Source organism: Aedes albopictus, chromosome 3, assembly GCF_035046485.1.
Source record: "Aedes albopictus strain Foshan chromosome 3, AalbF5, whole genome shotgun sequence".
Lineage (NCBI taxonomy): Eukaryota > Metazoa > Arthropoda > Insecta > Diptera > Culicidae > Aedes > Aedes albopictus.
Genome location: NC_085138.1, coordinates 214158699 through 214181797, shown reverse-complemented (window position 1 = coordinate 214181797; position 23099 = coordinate 214158699). Strand labels below are relative to the sequence as shown.

General features: G+C 38.5%; 1 protein-coding gene across 18 annotated transcripts in view; it reads right to left on the bottom strand.

Moving 5' to 3' along the window:
* Positions 1–23099, bottom strand: part of LOC109405099 (unconventional myosin-XVIIIa) — a 1227991-nt gene that overhangs the window by 1005947 nt on the left and 198945 nt on the right. For 17 of the 18 annotated variants that reach the window (XR_009999527.1, XR_009999528.1, XM_062861168.1 and 14 more), the window contains one exon: positions 472–723. The exons of the other annotated variant lie outside the window; for it this stretch is intronic. Coding sequence is in view for 15 of the 17 variants with exons in the window: in XM_062861168.1 (XP_062717152.1) it covers positions 472–723 (252 nt within the window). In the remaining 2 variants the exon portion in view is untranslated. The remainder of the gene's footprint in view (positions 1–471; positions 724–23099) is intronic. 18 annotated transcript variants of the gene reach the window in all.

The following is a 23099-nucleotide window of genomic DNA, read 5'->3' as shown; positions in this document are numbered from 1 at the left end:
TCATCACAGTCGAATTTCGCACACGACTTCGCAGCGGCTGGCATACACAAGTTCGGTTGAGTTCATGACAGGGGCGTCAGATGCACAACAGGTAAACAAAATAATTTTGATTTGTGTGAAATTTCGCTGGGAAATGATGATTCGGTAGATTCTCAAATTATCACAGTAGTCTAATCATTAATGAGAAACCCAATAATAATGTGTTAATAATGTGTAATGTGTTGTTTGTTTAATCGTGTGTATGATTTGTTCAATTTCTCTGTTAGTTTTAAGTGTTTCAAACAACGACTGCTGATTTCAAATATGTTTAGGTAAATAATCTATGTAAATTATGTTTTAGATGCCAATGACCTGCTTTCTGTAGAGGCATTAGATTTTGTTTTAAACTGTTCTTTTGTATAACGTGAAAAATGTATCTAGAGAAATAGTTCCAATAAATGTGTTAAAAAAAACAATTAAGGCAACACTCACCTGTTTAACAGTCACGGGACAAACAGGGGATTCAAAACTGTCTGGTAGTAAGATGTTACTGGGGACATTTTGCTCTCTATCGCTGATGTATGTAGTTGTGTTGGCTACTGCAATTATTTCTTCATTTCCCCGATCCAGTTCACGAACAACATCAAGATGAGCAAAAAACGAAGCACTGTAATCTGCCGTGATGCCACTTGGTAGTCTTTCCTTTGCCTTTCGGCGACTTCTAACTCTCAATGATTTCCGTACCTTAAAATACCAAAATGTTATATAGCGGTATATTAATAGAGTTTAGTTAAGTAATTATTGTCTTTTTTACGAGTCGAATTTATAAATGAAAATTTGATAGGAGGTAGTATCACTACCACGACAATAGAGGCTTGCATCAAAAACATAACCTCATCGAATTCTCATACGATTTGTAAACATTGCCCTCAAATTTTTTTGAGGGCAAGGACGGCTTTATGGACCGACGCCGAAGGAAAGAAAGAGAAGGAGACAGTGATGACGTCAGCGTGCAAGCGCTCATAGTCTATTTTACAAAACGATCAACAGTGTTAATATTGATATTAACACTCACGGGCTACGACGCGACCTCCTGTCAAATTTTCATTCATGAAATAAACGATCAGCTGATCAGAGATGTCTCAAAATGGCTCATACCAATATTATCAATATTGTTGTCGTTTCGTAAAATGGCTAGTACTACACAAGATGTATTACGAGACGCTGAACCACTCGCGCAGAGGTTTTGTGCCACAAATCGACATGTGCCGAGCATTAGCGGAGCCAGCATTTTCTTTTTTCTTACTCACTCTTCTAAACACACACGAGAAAGAGAAAGATAGAAGAGGGGGCAGCTTGCCTCCTCTTTCATCTCGCTCCTTCTCGTGTGTGTTTAGGAGAGTGAGTAAGAAAAAAGAAAAAGCTGGCTCCGCCAATGGTGCCGAGATAATCACGGGAATATTCTCACGAGCGAGCGTGAGGTGGTCGAGAGGTGGCGGCAGCATTACGTCGCCTCAATGGCGCCGTTGCAAGCACCGAAGGTGGCGTGGTAACAAATCTAGGAGTGCGTGCGCAGTACGAAAGATTTCCAGCCCCTAACCTCCAAGAGATTGAGGAGAAGATTTGCCAATTGAAAAACAACAAAGCCCATGGGCGTAGCTAGCTTTTTCTTTTTTCTCACTCACTCTCCTAAACAAGCACGAGAAAGAGTGGGATGCGAGAGGGGTGCCCCCTCTTTCATCTTTCTCTTTCTCGTGTTTACTTAGGAGTGAGTGAGAAAAAAGCAAAAGCTAGCTACGCCAATGACAAAGCCGATGGAGCAGATCAACTACCAAGCGAGTTACTAAAATACGGTGGAGAAGCACTGCCCGAATAAAAAATACAGTTGAAAAACCGAATGTTGTATTGTAACAGTACTATTTAAAACCATATTGTAACAATAAACACCACTGTAAAAATAAAAAATACAAAAACAATATGATGTAATGTTAGACACTACAGTCTGTTTATAACACAGTCCCGCAAAGAGTGAAACCAAATCTACCTATCGAACTGTCAAATCGGCTACCTATCGAGCACGCCAGCAAAATTATGAAAACAAAGTCTGGCGAAAAAAAAGAACAACAATCTAAAGAAGTCGTCTTTGCGTGTCTCTATATATACAGTCTCTATTAGACACCATACAGTGAATTGTAAATGAGATTTTTACAATATACTATACGGGTTGTTAAGTATCGTAACAATATAAAACAATATTTTTCTCCATATATATTTTTTTACAAAACCATACATTTTATTGTAAATGAATTGTTCGAAATACTGATACGTGGGCTTTAATATACCGTACATTGTATGGTACACGTATGGTTTCAAACAATAAAATGTACCGTAAATATATTGTTTTTAATTGTAATTTCACTACTGGTTATAAATATAATGGTTCTCTTTTGTTATGTTGTATTGTTTTACATTAGATAAACCATATAATGTTATATTATCTCGTCATGTTCCTTCGATAATGGCAGTTCTAGCCAAACCAACCTAAACTCGTCTAAGTCTGAGTAGCCTCTCATTGCATTAACAGTTGAAGCTTAAGCTCCCATGTCCCACCAGCCAGATAACCGGGTTTTGCAAACCAAGCATTATTTGTGGCAACACTTTGAGCGGCATGATGAAACTATGCCTAGCGCGCTAAGTGTTATTAGACCACTAATGTAGTTGCATGAAGTGGGTGACGAGGTATATAAGTATCATTACAGCGAACTTAACCATTATTGCAATATTGAGGCTCCAATTTGACTGAACTATGAAATGTGTACATAACAACTCATGAGAAACTGTCAAGTTCGATTCAACTATAAGTTAGGTTAAAAAGCGAGGACGACCTTATTTCAGAAGTCGTTTCAGTGTCCAGTCCAGTCCTTATGTTAAAAATGTCAAAGATAAATCGCATTTAATTCGGTTGTTGTACAAGGCAATTTCACATGAGAGAAAAAGAGAAAGAATAGTGTTGAACTCATCCACTGATTTACGGTAATCTGGCCTGCGTCTTTCCGGGTTGACCTACATTCGTATTCCTTTCATCGCACTACATATGTACCTAGCCCACCATATCTCTTGGATATGCAGTCCTTAGGACACCTGGTTTACCACTTTATTTAAACATTTTATTGACTTTAAATAGATGTTTCAACTTATTCCCTTTTTTCTCTTTCATTTCCTTTGCAACAAAAATGTCACGGACAAAACAAAGCACGGAAAAAATCATAAACTGAATAAAAAATTAAAAATGCACGGAAAAAGATTGTTTCGGAATAGTGAATGGTTCAAACGTAAGAAAAACAGTATAATATATTGTTACATAAAGATCGGATGTAAATGTACAATAGCTACCAATGTGCAAAGCTTTTAGCGAACCATTCCATTACAATACACTATATTGTAGCTGGTACACTGTATGGTACAGGAATGGTTTTCACCAAATACCCTATGGTTAGTTTTTATCCGGGTGGTTAAGAGCACTACACTGGGTCATTACCAAGATTTGGGAGGAAGAAGTATTACCGGAGGAGTGGATGGAAGGTATCTTGTGTCCCAAATACAAAAAGGGTGACAAGTTTGATTGCGGGAACTATCGATCATCCTACGGAGCACTGCCTACAAGATACTCTCTCAAATTTTATACCGCCGTCTATCACCGATTGCAGTAACTCCGCTAGCAATGATGGTTCTCCGTAGTTGCATGTCCGAAAGATCGTGGAACTATTGAGAACTTGAGCTACAGGTCCTAAGCCCTGGTAAAGGAGGAAGGTTGCGATGGCTGTTATTCATGGCCATCGTGTAAAGAAAAAATGGATAAACCCCAATGCCAAGGTGTCATGCGACCCGTGCTGAGGGCTGAATGGTTGAGGGGGTTCTAAACATGCTCAACCGCGAACGGAGCCTGGGGTGCACCAGGGCGAACACCCCAGTAAGCAGCCCTTACTGCACTACGGCGGGGCACTGGTGCAGCGGACATTTATTTCCCTAGCTACTCGTGGGACCAAAAATGAGTACAAATTTTACAAACAACCTTCAAGGTGACGACTGCCTCTCTCAGTCGTGTGAGAGCGAAGTGGAGAATACTCTGAGTCAGCTTGGCCTTACCGAAGACCAGCTACTCAGTAGTTCGCAGGAGAAGATGGAAATATCCTGCCCCTCAACGCCTACCTCCCGGAGCAGCACATGTTTCGACAAAGCTGATCCAGATCTACAACACCCCTCATCGACTGACTCCAACCTGCTGGACATGGAAGATAACGAAGATGATGGTATACGGATCGTCATCAACCCCCAAGAATCTTCAGCAAGTAGCAAAGGATCCGAAGATAACAAGGGTTCTACGGAAGCCAAGGGGGCTCCGGGTAAGAAACTCCCCACACTCACACGTTCGCAGAGGAAGCAGCTTAGAACTCTCCGGGAGAAGGGAAAAGACCGGAATGAGGCCTTGTCCATAATCCTGAATAAGGAGAGCGAGCCCACTTCCTCAAAACGCTCGAGAAACGACCTAGACAAATCCACCACAGAGGACCCCAAACAAAAAAGGGTGAAGCACCATCTGGATCCGAGAGAGCACGCCCAACAGTCCACAAACAGCGCGCCTCAGAAAAACGTGTCTGGACAACAAAACCCACCCATGAGGAAAACAGCTGGTATCAGCTACAGTGATATGGCCAAAAGCGTGAAGGTCGGGATAATACCCAAAGACTTTCCCACCGTCCAACTCACTACAGCCCAGCTAGACCTTCTACAAGAAGCACTCCTGCTCAGAGTAGTTCAACAACGAAACGAGCCAATAAAACCCAAATTCAACAACCTCATCTACATGTCCGGTTACATGGTTCTAATCTGTAAGGATCAAGAGACTGCTGAGTGGTTAAAGAGAATATCCCCATCCATGAAACCCTGGGAAGGTGCAGAGCTGATGGCAATGGACGAAGTGGCGATTCCACGTCCAGAGATGATCCGAGCATTCTTCCCACAAAGCTCCAGCTATGACGACGACTGAATAAAGGCTCTCATAGAAAGCCAAAATGACATCACAACAACTAATTGGCGTATTGTGAAACGATCCATTCTGAAAGACATTCATGTCGAATGAATCTTCACAGTAGAGGGTGCGTCGATGGAAAAGTTGAAGAAGTCCAAATACACCCTCAACTACCGATTTGGTGAAATCCAACTAAGGAAGATTACAGATCAACCGACTGCCGATACCGCCAATCCGACTGGAAGGCCGACCCAAGAGCAATCTGAGGAGGCCTCCTGTTCGGGCAAGGTTCGGCTAACTGGAAGGCCGACCCAAGAGAAATCTGAGGAAGCCTCCGGTTCGGGCGAGGTTAGTAAATCTCACCCCAAAAGCACCATAAAGGCTAGTCAGTCCGCCTCTAAAGGAAAAGCTCGAAGCTTACATGCGACTCCCTGCTCTAGTGGTACCAAACCAAAGGTATCTAAACAGGGCAAAGGGAGTGCAAAAAGCGACAGTTTGACCACAGAGGCGAAACTGGCGGGCCAGGTCGCTACAGGGAAGAGAAACAACTCAAACTGTAACACCAAACGACACCCTGATGATCCGCAACATCCAAAGCCGAATAGTCGTCGTCCGGAAAAAAAGCGGTAACCCCGGAAATGGCGACTAAAGTTCTGCAAGTGAACCTCCACCATGCTGAGAGCGCCACGGGTGTGCTCTGTCGGAGGTTCACCAAAGAGAATCTAACCGTGGCCCTCATTCAAGAGCCATGGGTCAATAAATCCAGAATACAAGGTATCCCGAGCAGAAGAAAATAACAAGAAAATAACATATCATGGTATTTTTCTTAAATACTACCATACCTTGATATGACCTTCATTAGGTGGTAATAAGAGGCAAAATAACAAAAACGAATACCAAAATTTTGTATGAATAACACCTAGAAAATAACAAGTCTTGTTATTTCAATAATGAATGCAGACCTAAAATTTCAAGTGCTGTATTTGTTATGCCATAGTTATTGAACAACAAACTAATAACATTTCTTGTTATTAAATGTTCCATTTGTTCGATGATTTCATAATGTAATAGCAAATCTTGTTCTTCGGTTATTTTCACTGCTAAACCAACCCAAGTAACACAGAAAACATCTGTGAAAATGAAATTTGGAAAAGATGTTGTAATACAGTACTATATTTGTATCTGTACACATCTTATGTTGATATCAAGTTTAAACTATGTTTGGCATTAACAAGCCACTGCAAAAATTTATCAACCTCGCCACATGTAACAGGAGCGTAAATATAACGTTGCTTAAACTTGATTGGGGTACCATTGTTTTCTTTCTGTTCAAGATGATATGTTAAACCTCAGCAGCACATAGTTATAACTTTTGTGCTCAAATATGTTACGAATACGTTATTTTTACGTATGCAATACGTTAATGTATAAGTTTATCAAATCTCTGTCTTCTCTCACTCACTTGAATTTATGAAACATCCCATGCACGGAAATTTAACTATAAAGGCACCCGAAACTCATATTTTATGTTTTGTGGTCACTTTGAGTACTTACGTGGCGAATAAAACTCAGTTGGAAACACAATTATTTTCTTCCGCAAAATTCGAGAAGAATTTATTCAGATTCGTCCCAGGAGCTGCACTCTAACTTTGTTATTGTTATAATTATGTTCAAAACAAGTATCCAAAACCAAAAATCACATCGTGTATGCTATTTGCCAATGGATGTTGAAAATACGTTGCTAAGATGTTTTTTCATTATATTTTAATCGGTTCAGGTAGTACTCGGCAAACATGTTATTAAGATGTACAAAAATTGTAATTTGAACGTATTTTCAATATTTTGATTTTTTTTCCTATCAGGCCAGATGAATTACAGTGCCTACTAAAAGGTATGACTCAAATGCTTGTATAGATTATAGCCGCTTGTTCATCTACAAGTGTTTTTTTTTCCAATGACTATTTATCTGGGAAAATTTAAGCATTTAATGGCATAATAAAACTGCCTTATTGATAACGAATACAAATTCTACAGTCAAAAAGCACATAATTAATACAAAATAATTGAAAATAGCTTTCCAAAACTTTCTGACGGTACTGTGTCAAGAACCCAGCATGTTGCATATCTGAAAATGTGCTCGAAAATCTTACAAAAACTAGAAAGATGACAAAAACCTCTCTTCTTGTTTTCAGTCCGATGGAAGGCGAAATGATTTATGAAGAGCAAATGTGTTTATTTTACCATAAATTTCGAATGGCACATGAAATTGGGTCGTTGTGACCAACCACCGAGATGGTAAATTACAAATGAAATATAAGGCTTGACAACTATTTTGAGCCATTACCAAATATCATGTAATAGGTGTCACATTTATTTGCACAGTGTGCGATTGATGAAGAGTACTTTCCTGCTAGTTATAAGTAAGTTCTTACGATGCTGCTGAGAACATATTCGATACTTAATTTTATGTTATAAGAATGTACTGAAATACATCTTTAGTAACATCAAAGATGTTTTATAAGCCGCCATTTTTTGCGCTTTTTCGGTGGTATAAGTGTACGAAAATAAGTTTCCCATATTCGGAACGAAACATTGACGTTTGTATGAATCATGTATTATATACAGTATTGTAACAAGTTGTGTTACTTGGGAACTAATACTACATCAATACCAAGCTCTGCTCAAATACCTCCAACTGTTATTGTGATGTTCTCATAACATTTCGTAGAATAACGCAGCAATAACAATTTTAGGTATTAGAGCACATGTTGCTCTTCGCATGGTATCTGTAAGGTATGCCCTTCTGCTCGGGATTCCACAACACTCATGTAAGTTGGTATATGATGACAGCCAGCTTTCTCCTAGAGCGACTATTTTATTACATAACAACTGTAAATACTTTCCAATTTCAGAATTCATAAAAAGGGACATCGTAGCTGTCAGGATGGAGGTACCTTCCGCTAGAGGGAGTAGAGAGATCTTGATGGTCTCGGCATACTTCCCAGGTGACGTGGACGAAATCCCTCCTCCAGAAATAGCTGCGCTCGTAGCCTACAGCCACCGACACAACATCCCCTTCGTCATAGGGTGTGACGCAAATGCACATCACACCGTATGGGGAAGTACAAATATAAACACCAGAGGTAAGTACCTGTTACAGTTTCTCTCTTCCAAGAACATTGACATTTGTAATGTTGGTGACAAGCCCACGTTTGAAAACCTCATTCGTCAGGAAGTTTTGGACTTGACTCTATGTAGTCGGTCTATCTCTGATGAAATAAAAAACTGGCATGTTTCTGAAGAAATATCAATGTCAGACCACAAACACATCATCTTCGAATGGGAAGGGGGTCTAACGATAGAAAAAACGTTGAAAGATCCTAAGAAAACTGATTGGGAATCCTACTCAGCTATCCTACAATCTGAAGAGTACATCATAGAAAGTCACATCAAGTCCATTACACAATTGGAAGATGCGTCCAAATCCATTAAAAACAAAATCCTTAATGCCTACCAAGAGAGCTGTCCAACTAAATCAATTAGTTCGAGCAGAGACGTTCCATGGTGGAATAAAACTCTTGAGAAGCTTAGGAAAACTGCGCGTAGGGAATTCAATCGTGCCAAGCGAACCGGCGATTGGAGCCTATACAGAAAGGCCCTGACGAACTACAACAAAGAAATAAGGTCAGCCAAACGGAAATCGTGGATTCTAATGTGTGAAAGCATAGAGAATACACCCGTAGTGGCCAGACTCCAAAAAACTCTTTCAAAAGACCACTCCAATGGTGTGGGTAGCCTCCGAAAGATGGATGGTTCGCTCACTGTAGAGCCTAGCGATACACTGAGCGAATTGTTAAAGATCCACTTCCCTGATTCAATCCCTGAGTCGAGCATCGGCGACCAAGACACTGGAATTGCTGTCTCAGATCCACAAGAGATCCAATCATGGGTTTCTGGATCTAAAAAAGACACAAAAAAGGTTGCAAAGGAAGCTTTCACTCGGGCCAGGGTTGAGAGGGCTGTGAGATCTTTCGAGCCATTTAAGTCTCCTGGCATGGATGGAATATTCCCAGCGTTGATCCAAAAAGAGGAGAAAACACTGGTTCCACCCTTGGTTGAGATTTTTAGGGCGAGTCTGATTTTGGGGCATATACCCAACGATTGGCGTCAAATCCGGGCTGTCGTCATTCCGAAGGCAGGAAAGAGGGATAAAACCAACCCCAAAGCATTCAGGCCGATAAGTTTATCCTCTGTAATGCTCAAAATTATGGAAAAGGTACTATGCGAGTACATAAATCACAAATTTATGAAAGCAATGCCTTTGTCAAAAAACCAATTCGCTTATCAAAGTGGAAAATCTACGATCTCGGCACTACATACGGTAGTTCAAAAGATCGAAAAAACACTCAATGCAAAAGAAATTGCTCTTGTAGCATTTCTTGATATTGAGGGCGCATTCGATAACGCTTCTTATTCGTCTATAGGGTCAGCAATGTTGAGGAGAAAATTCGACCCATGCATTGTTACCTGGGTACATGCTATGCTAGCTAATCGGAAAATCTCCTCTGAGCTTAGCGGTTCATACATTGCTGTTAAAGCAACAAGGGGATGTCCGCAAGGCGGAGTGCTTTCTCCTTTGTTGTGGTCACTGGTGGTGGATGAGCTTCTAGACAGCTTAGAGAGAAGAGGCTTCGAAGTGGTTGGATATGCTGATGACGTTGTCATTATTGTACGAGGCAAATTCGAAAGTGTTATCGTGGAAAGAATGCAATGTGCCCTAAATCACACTTTTTCCTGGTGTCATAAGGAACAACTAGGCATAAATCCTACAAAAACTTCCATTATCCCTTTCACCAAACGGAGGAAGGTCCAACTGAAACCCCTTTTCTTGAATCATACACAACTAGTTTATTCAAGCGAAGTAAAATATCTAGGTGTCATACTCGACGCAAAACTGAATTGGAACTCTCATCTCCAATCAGTTGTGCAGAAAGGTCTCAATACACTTTGGGTTTGTTCAAAAACCCTGGGTAAAAGATGAGGGCTAAAACCAAGTATGATCATGTGGATATATAAAACCATTGTTCGTCCCAGGACTACTTACGCTTCCCTTGTCTGGTGGCCTAAAAGTAATGAGGCTGCTGCAAGGGCGAAGCTCAACAAAATCCAACGCACCGCTTGCATAGCGATCACTGGTGCAGTTCGTAGTACACCCACTTTGGCCCTAGACGCAATGCTTCACCTGCCCCGGTTAGATCAATTCATAAAGCTGGAAGCGGAAAAAAGTGCTCTAAGGTTAAAGAGAACAAAAACGCTGCTGTCGGGAGACCTTACGGGTCACCTCAGCATATTAAATGAATTTGCCATAAATTCCGCAATAGGAATTTCTAGTGACTGGATGGAAACGGTAGTCAATTATGACTTACCTTACGATGTGCTCATTCCTTCCCGCCAGGAGTGGGAAGGAGGTGGACCCAGCGTTCCAACAGGCTCTATAAATTTCTTCACAGATGGTTCGAAAATGAATAATCTGACAGGCTCCGGAATCTATGGCCCTAGAACAAAAATCTCTGTCCACTTAGGACAGTGGCCCACAGTATTTCAGGCGGAAATATATGCAATATTAGAATGCGTGTTATTATGCCTGAGGAGAAAGTATAGGTTTGCAAAAATATGTATTTTCTCTGACAGCCAAGCGGCACTTAAGTCGCTTAATAACTACACTTGTAACTCAAAGCTAGTGTGGGAATGCATTCTGGCTTTGAAAAACTTATCCATACGCAATCGAGTCTACCTATATTGGATCCCAGGACATACGGGTCTAGAGGGAAACGAGATTGCTGATGAGCTAGCCAGAAATGGATCTAATGAAAGGTTCATTGCCCCTGAGCCCTACTGCGGGATCTCAGACTGCTCTGTAAAAATGGAACTGAACAAATATATGGTCAGTCAAATCACATCAAACTGGAATGCACTTCCCCATACGAGCCAATCTAAAAGGCTCGTAACGATAAACCCCAAGAAAACCCAACAACTATTAGGTCTCAACAAAAGGGATCTCAACATCTACACCGGTCTAATAACTGGACACTGCCCCTGCAGATACCATCTACAAAAGATCGGAGCAATCCATACCTCAAATTGCCGCTTCTGTGACGAGGAGAGGGAAACATCAGAACACATCCTCTGCTATTGCAGTGCACTCACTCAACGTAGGTTCAAAGTTCTCAGCAAGCCCTTTTTAGGGCCTGCTGACATATGGATCTTATCTCCCAAGGACGTGGTTGGCTTCATAAAGCTAGTCTCGCCAGAATGGGGGAGTCACATACTGTAACTCAGGATCTCTATTCATCAATAATAGATGGTCTTGAGTTCAGTCGATACCAAGGTATCTCAGTGACAAATATGTTACTGAGATAACTTGCGTACCTCACAGCAAAAGGGTATATCACAATAGTTCTAAAATCTGGACGCAGTGATCTTCACCCGACAAACGAGAGAGATCACCGATTGCAAGAGAGTGCATGGGACAATATCAGACTGGATTCATGGGCGAACACGCTACAACGGACCAGATGTTCGCCATCCGCCAGGTGTTGCAGAAATGCCGCGAATACAACGTGCCCACATATCACTTGTTCATCGATTTCAAATCGGCGTATGATACAATCGATCGAGAACAGCTGTGGCAGATTATGCACGAATGAGGATTTCCGGATAAACTGATACGATTAATCAAGGCGACGATGGATCGAGTGATGCGCATAGTTCGAATATGTTACGTTTGTAAATTGCTGTGAGCATTTTGTCAGTTAATTTTCAATTTTATACTGTGGTTTGTACATCCGTCCCTGAATTTTAATGTGCATTTGTAGCGCTCCAAACATTTCAGGAGCGAACCAGTGCAAAACACGCAAGCCGTCCCTTAACACGGACGTCAAATTGTAGACGGTCTTGTGTTGTTGCCCGAATCGGGATGCCCCCTTAGGATTAGAAATTCCTAGACCAAAACAAGCTATGAATGCAGTAACAGATGCTGCGAACTAAAAGGTGAACTGCCAAACAAAATACAATTCTAGGATGACTGATGGACCAAGAATAATTATGAAACCTCGTCATCCTGGCATTGGACTTCGTTATCTGTTTAGATAACTGGGCACAATTTATGTTATGTGTTGCATGTTTGTGTTTTGTGCATTTATAATTTCCATTTTGTTCTTCGTATCTAAGTTCCCAGACGTGGGGCCTGATACGGAAAATAAAATGAGCATTTGTAAGGCTCCAATGTATTCGTTACATTGGCGCCCAACTAAAAAACCCCCGTTCATGTTATAGTTTATTGTTTCTTTGTTGATCCATCTGGTTTCGGTTAGGTAAACTTAGAGTAGATCAGATATGAGTGTTCGCAACAGTAAAGATAGATGAAGATTAAATGCTTGGTTGATGGCAGTTCTTTGGCCGTTGGTAAATGGCGTTAGATCATACCCTTTGCTAGGATTCGCTGGCGTTATTAGTTTTAAGTTAGCCTGGTGGCAATTAGTTTTAAGTTAGCCTGGTGGCAATTAGTTTAAGGTTAGCCTGGTGGAAATTTAACTCGCGGAGTTATCTGGTAAGCGTTTACTTACCTTACCGGTCAGGCTAAGGCCGGGGTGGCCTTCCCTGATAAAAAATATCATAAAAATACGATAAATTTTATTGTTACAACACCATTTTTTCGAAAAATATTCACCATTCAACGTATTGTAATTTACACGGTACACTCACCATCACCCCTATTATTCTATACCATTCGGCGAATGGTAAATGGCACTTTTACAATAAAAAATGGTGGTCGTTATGTATCTTAACCATAAAATTTTGAGAAAATTTTCATACACTTTTTCGCGAAAAACAATAGAATGTATTGTGTTTTAATGAGACATTTTTAGGGCAATTTTCAAAAGAAAACAATATATCTTAATGATTTTTTATTGTTTTTACAATACAAATACAATTAATTGAATGGCGTCAAATGAATTGTTGTTACAATAAAAATACAATAATATTTGTTGTTATTTGTAAGCAGTTTTCGCTTTTGAAAATCCATAGAATTTAAATTTCCCGCTAACATTTATATCCAGCATTTGCGAGCACTAACGGCCGCCAGAATGATATGCACATTTTATGATAAGTGTCAAACACTCTGATGTCTGTCTGGTATGTGTTGCTTGGCAGCTGTTGATAAGATCTATCATCAATCTTTTCAAATAACTGCCAAATATCACAAGTCAGACCTCAGGTCGTATGATCCATACCATAAATCGTTCACAATTCATGTGGCCATTAGTAGGGTAAGAAATCAAACTTTGAACTAGTCAAATTGTAATCTTAATTTGAACCATTTCAAAATTCATTAAAACGACGTACTTTTCAGGCAAACATTGTCCCGAAAAAGATGTTAAACAGCTTTCCGTAATATAACCTGATAACATGGACTGTAAAAGCATTGAAAAAAGCGTTTTTGTCATGGAAAACAGGCAATTGAAAAATCACTGTGATTTCACCCATTTCCCCCAAGAGAAAGCACATTTTCGGTGCACTCGTACAGCTCATGCATTGTATCACACGCAATATGTGAACACGTCAAATGAAAGCCTATTTATCGTAGAATCGACCAACCGAATAATATTCCGCATTATTTGTCATAAAATTATCAAATTTAAGTGATTCTTACTTGGAGAATGTTATCTTAAGTTGAACCATTTGTAATCTAAATTTGAACTAGTAAACGGGAGTGAGCTTCTAGTGTTGGCCTGTAGATTGCGCTAGTGGTTGCTTTGTTTACTCTTGGGGGATGAAAAAATCCAAATTTAGTTTCCAAATTCCTAAAGAATTTCGAACATTCTGAGTTGAGATTCCACTGCCTAATGAAAAATAGGTATGAGAATTAGCAGATTCATGTGATTTTTCATTGTTTAGCATGGAATTGGCTGTTTTGTGAGTTGCTCGAGCTGCTGCCGCCAGTAGTTCAAATTAAGATTAAAATTAGTTCAAATTATGATTACGATGGTTCAAATTAAGATTAAAATCATTGTTGATGAAAAATCAAATATTTCAATGAAATTCGGTGCAAATACCAACTTTTTACCATTTAACAGATAGCTTATACCCGTGGCTTTCATGTACATACAATTTTGCCGTAGTAAATTATTTCCATGTGGGAGAAAAAATCACTTAAAATTTGCACTGCTTCAGAAAGCCGCAATTTGGTTCAAATTTTGATTACCTACCCTATCTGTAAATGCTGAAGAAAAATGTTACCAAGAAATATGAATTCTTTGGTTTTTCAACAAATATTATTGCATGTTTATTTTAACATCGGTTCAATTGACCCCATTACACAAATTGTATTTGTATTGTTATCAATGGTAGTTTACTGTTTACTAGATTCCTTTAATTTATTGGAAAACATTAGTAAAATCATTGTTCATCTTTTTCTCGTCTTAACGTCCTCACTTGGCTAAAACCTGCTTTTCAGCTAGTTTTTTATAAGTACTTCTACAGTTATTCATTGAGAGCTTCCTCTGCCAACAGGGCTTGACGTCTGTCAGTCGTTGAAGTTTCAGCGAATAACATTCGATAACCGAAACATCTACTGTACTCAAATTTAAAACGAAAACGCGAAAACTTAAAAAAAATATGTCAAGTAATTTTGTATTTGATTATACAAACCTGATCCAAGCAACAATAATATTTATTGTTATTTATTTGTTACTAATTGTTTTTAAGTGTAATTGAGAAATAAACTCTATTTTAATATAAGGTCCATGAGAACTTTGCAGGCAACTTTGCAACTATATAAAAACCAATTAAATTAATGTTTACTGATAATAACTTTAAATGATTAGACCGTTCGCAATGCTGTTTTATTTTGTATGGCGAGTTTTAAAATTTTTAAAACTCGCCATACAAAATAAAACAGCATTGCGAACGGCCTTATAGAACTATTGAAAAACAATCGAATCAATTAGTCACTAATAAAGCTAATGTTCACTTATTGTACGAACTATATGGGCTTGATTTCTATTGTAAAAAGTAACAATATATCTACTATGAGTTTTGTTGTGAACAATAAAACCAGTCATATATTAATAATATTTACCATGTAATGAATGGTCATTTTTTATCCGGGTTTGCTGTACATAGTAGCCGCCTCCATTCCACTCGGTCCATGGATGTTTTTCTCCAGTTCCGCACTCTGCGTAGGGACCGCAGATCGTCCTCCACTTGGTCGACCCACCTAGCTCGCTGCGCTCCACGTCTTCTTGTACCGGTCGGATGACTCTCGAGAACCATTTTAGTCGGGTTGCTATCCGACATCCTGATGACGTGACCCGCCCACCGTAGCCTCCCGATTTTCGCGGTATGGACGATGGTTGGTTCTCCCAGCAGCTGATGCAGCTCGTGGTTCATTCGCCTTCTCCAAGTCCCGTCTTCCATCTACACTCCGCCGTAGATTTTTTTTTTTTTTAATTTCTTTGTATTTGTGAATTTTAACTTATTGCTAATTCTTCACACTCCGCCGTAGATGGTACGCAACACCTTCCGTTCGAAAACTCCAAGGGCGCGTTGGTCCTCTGCACGTAGGGTCCATGTTTCGTGCCCATAGAGGACGACCGGTCTAATCAACGCAAAGTAGGCATGATTTCCTGCCACAATGCGCCTCTGAATTTCTCTGCTGGTGTCGTTGTCGTCGGTCACCAGTGAGCCCAAGTACACGAATTCTTCAACCGCCTCGATTTCATCACCGTCGATATGAATTCGGGGTGGCGGGCGCGGTGATTCCTCCCTGGAGCCCTTTGCCATCATGTACTTTGTCTTCGACACATTAATGACTAATCCGATTCGCCTGGCTTCACTCTTTAGTCGGATGTACGTTTCCGTCATCGTCTCAAATTTACGAGCAATAATATCAATATCATCGGCGAAATCAAGTAGCTGAACGGACTTCGTGAAAATCGTCCCACTCGTGTTTATTCCTGCTCTTCTTATTACCAGGGTGGCCAGTGAATTTCAGATTTTGATTTCCCGGTTTTCTCCCGGTTTTTTTCCCGAAATTTTCAATTTTTTCCCGGTTTTACTTGTTTGTTTACTTGTGTTGAATAAAATAATCCCTATCGGTTCAGGAGCTGTTCCAGGATAAATTTCAAAACTAACATATGTTTGAATTTTCGATTAAACTCCTGGGTGAAATTCAAGAGATTCTTTTGGATAGAATTAAGAAATAATCTCTTAAGAATTTTAATTCCTGATGACATTTTTTTTTGCAATGCCAATGAAACATAGGTTTCTGTAAAAACTTTACATGTACATTTTTGCAACTGTAAAGTACTTTCACATTTCTTCTCATTTTTAGTTTGAACGTCAAAACATCATTTCCACTAGAATTGATACAGTATGCCTGATACTTTTGGAGATGTTTCATATCAACTTAATATAAACAACATGTTCAGATTCAGCCATTTTAGGCACACAGGCTTCTTTGAAAAATATTCAAACTTTTGATGGAAAGCAATTATATTACAGAAATTCTTGCATGAATCGCCCAAGAAACCGTTTTTCTTCGCAGTACGCAGTTGCGAAGGAATGACAATTCACACACTTATTTCAGAGTCACGTGTTCGGCTGTTCTATTTTCGGTAAAAGTTCGGATTATCGAAGTTCAGCACAGTTTACCGAAGTTCGGATATTTTTTACCGAACATTCGGTAAACATTACAGATGATTCAGTAGAGTTTACCGAACGTTCGTTAATTTTTTGACGAACTTAGGTAATATGTTGCTGAACATTCGGTAATCCGAACTTTTACCGAAAATAGAACAGCTGAATACGGTACTTTATTTTAAGTGTGCAAATGGCTGTCACTGTGGAATTTTTATTCCAGGAATTGGTCTAAAACTTTCTTGAGCGATTCCTTTTGAACACGAAACGGGCCTTATTGCTGAATTCCTTTGAGCAATCGTTAATTCCTTTTAACAATTTTACATTTTTTTTTCAGAAGCCTATAGACTTTATTGTTTTGTGTTCGTCTCTCATGTTCCATATAATATCATTATTTGTTTTAGTAACACTTGCCAAAAAACTGCTTGGAATTACGTTTGGCCAAGTAAAAATACTGATTCTAGGTTTCAGTTTAGTTGTACATAACTGTTGTTAAAATTTAGCCAACGACAACGTCCTATTTACTTCATGTAGTCTGTCTTTCATCAATTCCTTGTTGCTGTTTTTAAAATACATTTCCCACAATTTCAATTTGATGTAGACAAGTGAAACGAAACATGTGAGTGCCCTTGTTAGTTTTTGTAGCATTATTGTATTTTGGTGACATCGATACAAGACTAATTCAGAGCGATTCCCAATTCAAGAAAATAAACACAAAAAAACCGCAAAAGTAAATAATGATTCACGTAATCTTAGGCAAATTTGACAGTGCCCGACAAATGTCCGCAGGGGTGTGCTTTTTTCTCAGTCGGTAAAGCAGATTTTGTGAAATATTTCCGTTTTGTTTTTATTATTCGCTGTATCATAATGTTGATGATAAAGTGATCATAATATGTATGATTCCACAAAATTTTTGTTCGAGATAAATGGCATTTTTGAATGGTAACGATACTTAACAACCCATTCGGTCTATCATCGAAACACCGAAAATGATAACTGCTATCATGAATAAGATATGTCGTATCATCTATGTATCATCCAGTTTACGACAACACGTATGATCAGAAAATGATACACTGTTGAATTGGTGTATGATACCCTTTTATTCGGGATATATTTTCGTAAAAAAGAGAAACCTATCAATGTTTTATTAATTTCCTCGGAGATTTATAAAAAATACAAATCTGTTAAGGAAATCAAAAAAGTTTCTTTAGATAAATTGCGGGTAATTTTTGGATCTCGAGAAGAAGCGAACGCTCTTCTGGAATCCAAACTTTTTATCAATTCTTATCGTGTGTACGCTCCATGCGAATCATGCGAGATAAATTGTATAATATACGATGAATCTTTGGACTGTCAGGATGTTGTTGCTCGCGGTGTAGGATTTTTCAAATACAAATCCATTTCTTCTGTCCAGGTTTTGGATTGTGTCCGTTTGTCAAAATTAACTTTTGTTGGCAATAATACAAAATACACACATTCAGATTGCATTAAAATAACTTTCTCCGGTTCTGTTCTTCCGGATTACGTAAAAATTGATGAAGTTATCTTCAGTGTGAGACTTTTTTATCCGAAGCTCATGCATTGCGATCGCTGCCTTTTATTTGGACATACTTCTAGTTTTTGCTCCAATAAACAAAAATGTTCCAAATGTGGAGAATTTCATTCGTCCTCTGATTGTGGCATTAAATCTGATTTGTGCATTTATTGTAAACAAAAGCACAGTTCTTTGAAAGAATGTACCGTTTATATGGAAAATCAAACTAAATTCAATCAAAAAATTAGAAACAAAAACCTTTTATCATATGCTCAAGTTATTAAAAATACGGATGATGTTTCTGCTCCCAATGTTTTTGAAATCTTACCGGATGATGATGGTACTGAATCAAATCAAAACTCAAACGGTTATGTTTATAAACCTCCAAACAAAAGGAAACGTACTTTTAATAAATCATCTAATAAATTCAGTTCATATTTCAGAACCCCAACCATCTACTTTTTTTGACAAGCATTTTCCTCCTCTTAGTGCTTCTACTTCAACAAAAAATATCCCAGGATTTCAAAAGATAGATTCCGATGATACTCCGAACAATAATGATAAAAGTTCGGATGATACTAGTAGTAATCCAATTTTACACATTTTGGAAGAGATTATTAATTGTTTGGGCTTGAGTGATTTTTGGAAAAAAATTATTAAATTGATTTTACCATTTTTGGCATCTCTTTTAGATAAACTAAACACATTTGGTCCCCTCATTTCTTCTTTCTTCTCGTCCTAATGGCTTCAATAAAAAATGACGAGATAAACATTTTACAATGGAACTGTCGTAGCATAATTCCGAAAATAGATCGATTGAAAGCATTACTTACTAATTATAACATAGATTTGTTTTGTTTGAATGAAACTTGGTTGATGGCTTCAAAATTTTTTAGAATTCCGCACTTTAATATTATACGTAAAGATAGGGATCTATCATTTGGGGGGGTTTTAATTGGTATTCGTGATAAAATTGAGTTCAAATATTTAGATTTGTCGTTTTTTCTTATGTCCACGTGGACAATGGGGGAGGGGGGTAGGGGTCAATGAAAAATCCACGCTTGTCCACGGGGAGGGGGGAGGGGGTCAAAAACCATGAATTTTCTGTCCACGTGGTATATGGACGGCCCCTATTGTAAAGCTGAAGCACAGTTCACTAGAATTACCAAATTCAAAAAAAGAAATTATTTTAAAATTTTTGTGGAAAATCTTGATAAAGAAACATCATTATCTACTTTGTGGTCTGTAGCGCGCAATTTTAGGAATTATGATTCTTCTTCTCCGGTTGTTTTGGAATATTCGGAAAATTGGATTGATCAATTTGCTTCAAAAATATGTCCAGACTTTGTAGCTCCTCCCATCAATTTCAAAAGTAAATCCCATAATTATTTTCCGGAACTTTGTAGTCCATTCTCTTTAGCTGAAATTAATTTGGCTTTATCTCTTACAAAGAATACTGCTCCTGGAATTGATAATATAAAATTTATTGTTTTGAAAAATTTACCTGAAGAAGGAAAACTTCATTTACTTTCGATATATATTAGCTTCTTATTTCAAAATGTCATTCCTTCTGAATGGCGTTTTATTAAAGTAATTAGTTTACTTAAACCTGGAAGAGATCCTTCATTAGCTGATAGCAGAAGGCCTATCAGTTTGTTATCATGTTTGCGTAAACTTTTCGAACGAATGATTTTGAATCGCCTTGAACTGTGGGCTGAAGATAACAAAGTTTTTTCTTCTTCACAATATGGATTTAGAAGAGGTCGTGGTACCCGTGATTGTGTTGCACTTTTAGCATCGCAAATTCAGCTTGCATTCAATCAAAAGCAAGATGTTGTTTCTACTTTTTTGGATGTTTCTGGAGCCTATGATTCTGTCCTTATTGATTTGTTGTATAATAAAATGAATAATTTGAAAATTCCAAATTTAATTTCAAATTTCTTATGTAATTTATTCTCCTTCAAAATTATGCATTTTTTTTACAATGATTCCTTTAAAACCATTCGACATAGTTATTTTGGCCTCCCACAGGGATCATGCTTGAGCCCATTTTTGTACAATTTATTCACTAGTGACATTGCTTCAATTATTCCTAATGGTTGTTATTTGCTTCAATTTGCTGATGATAATGTAATTTCAGTTTGTGGAAAAAATAGAGAAATTATTAGACACTTTATGCAATCTGCTTGGGATAATTTAGATACATGGGCATATGAAAATGGTTTTTCATTTTCCGTCAAAAAAACTAAAAGGATATATCATAAAATTTGTTTGGGTTCCTGCACATTGTAATATACATGGTAATGAACAAGCGGATTCATTAGCAAAATTAGGTGTTACCCGTGGTGTAATTTTCAATCGTGACATATTTCCTTCTGAATTTTTTCCCGAAATAAAAAAATCATTCTCTTAATAGTTGGCAATTGAATTGGAATTCTAATGACAAGGGACGATGGTGCCATTCCATATGTCCTAAAGTGAATCATTTCCCTTGGTTTAAAAATTTATCTGGGAGTAGAAATTTCATCTGTACTTTTTCCAGATTGATGTCCAACCATTATATTTGCAATAGTCATTTATATCGCATCAACATTAAAGATTCAAATTTATGTGAATGTGGTGTATCGTATGAAGACATTGATCATATTGTAATCAATTGTTCTCGGTTTATTGCACCGAGAAAGATATTATTTGACAGTTTGGTCGCTGCAGGTTTTTCTATTCCTGTATCTATACGGGATATTTTGGGCCTAAAGAATGATTTTTTACTAAAACATTTATTTAAATTCCTTAATGCGATTTCTTATTTTGTATGATACTGTTCTTTTTGTTTTGGTATTTTTTTTTTTCAGCTGTGAAGATTCACTTCGGATGACCCTCCTTGCACTTGGTTCTCCCTTGGATTTCTGGATATATACTCGTTAAACGATTTGGCTTGTTGTCCTCCATCAAGATTTCGGCTCTGCTATGGTTCACTGCCGTGTGAGCCTTTAGTTTTAAGTTATTATTATAATGTTTTTTTGAAAAGAAAAAAGAGGTTTTGTGCCTTTTTGAGAAAGATTTCGGAATTGAGGAAATCACTCAAAGGGGCTTTTCCCTCTTTCCAAATTTTGAGTTAAATAAATAATAATAATAATAATAATAACATTCCTCCTCGATATTGATGTTACGCACCACCTTTAGCCCGACCGTCCTTGTCGGTCAAGCCCAACGCTGCCGCGAACTGCTTCTGCTTCACGCTTCCGACCGGCTTGGTCAGAACAACGGCAACCATTGTCTCTGTGGTGCAACACTTCAGCCCGACGATTCCTTTTTGCACCAAGTCCTTCGTGAAGTGCATCCTCGTATCAATGTGCTTGAATAATCTTGATTGGTGCTCCACCTCCACGAAACTAATACAGCTGGTATTGTCCTCGAAGATGATGGTCGGCCCATGTTGCTTTGCATCGAAGTCAGCCAACAGTCGCCGAAGCCATACAACCTCTTTGCATGCCTCGGACAACGCGATGTATTCAGCTTCCATGCTTGACAGGGAAACGTTCGCCTGCTTCCTGCTAGCCCAGCACACCGTTGCCTGTCCGACTTGATACACATACCCTGTATTGGACTTCCTGTCTGAGCTATCGCTACCCGCATAACCATGAACCATACCAGCACTGTTTACCAAACTGTTCGCAACCACTTACTACCCACTTATCCGCGGGCGGTAATGGCGGCGACGGGCACAAACAACCGATTCGAAATTTGACGTTTCTTGGGGATCGCAATCGGTTGGCGCCACCAAACGGTGGGTGAAGGGGTGAGGAGGAGAATGAAACTGTTTTGACTTTCCTTTTTTTTTTTGTGAATTTTAACTTAATGCTAATTCTTCACACGAAATTTTGACTTTCCCCCAAGAAACGTCAAAATCCGAACCGGTTGGATATGCCCGCCGCCGCCATTACCGTTCGCGGTTAAGTGGACAGTATCTCAATAGTATGGTAGAACATCCGAAGTAACAATAAACCAACAGTACCATAAACGGTTTCAACAGTGTGGTAGATGGTTGTCGAGCAAATAACAGTATGGGGAATAGGCTGTTATGTTATGTTATGTTCTCGGTTATGTTACAATAAAAAATGCTCATTTTCTCGAACAAAATTTTTCAATTACAGTTTGTCAGAAGGTCAATATACTATCCATTTTTTTGCTCAGTTTACTGTTAAGCAAGCAATTCTATAGATCAGTTGAACTATAAAATCGGAATAAAAATCAGTATTGTATGTGTAACGAATGTTTTACAGTACAATATGGTTCCACAGTCTAGTATACAGCTATCATATGGTTGAAATAACAATATGTTTTTCGGTTGAGCTACGTTTGTACTACTGGTAGGGGATGTTTCGCATTTAATTCACTACTGGACTTTCGCAGACGTTCAAAAGTTCGGAAACGTAAATCTAACTGCGTGATTGCATCAAATAAATCCAGTGTACAGTGTCTTCAAAGCACGTACTGTTTATAAATATGATGCAATCCCTCATTTTTATCAACATTTCCGAACATATGATCACTGACAGTGCAGACCAGTATTGAATGTAATGCATTATAAAATGCACTTAAATCATTCAAATAAGGTTGTATACTTATTTAACCATAATTGTTTATTTATCTGTATATATATGAATACTTTTACCTATAATTATTGTGATTTTACTTCGAAGATGAATTCCAAGGGAATTTGCTTGAGCTGGTTGGGAATCGCCGTTTAATTTCAAGGGGCGTTTCAATGCGTTCTTGTAAAATTATAAGGGGGACTCACTCTCTCTCTCTCTCTTCTTGGCGTCACCCTCAGCATGGTCATGCTGAATACCC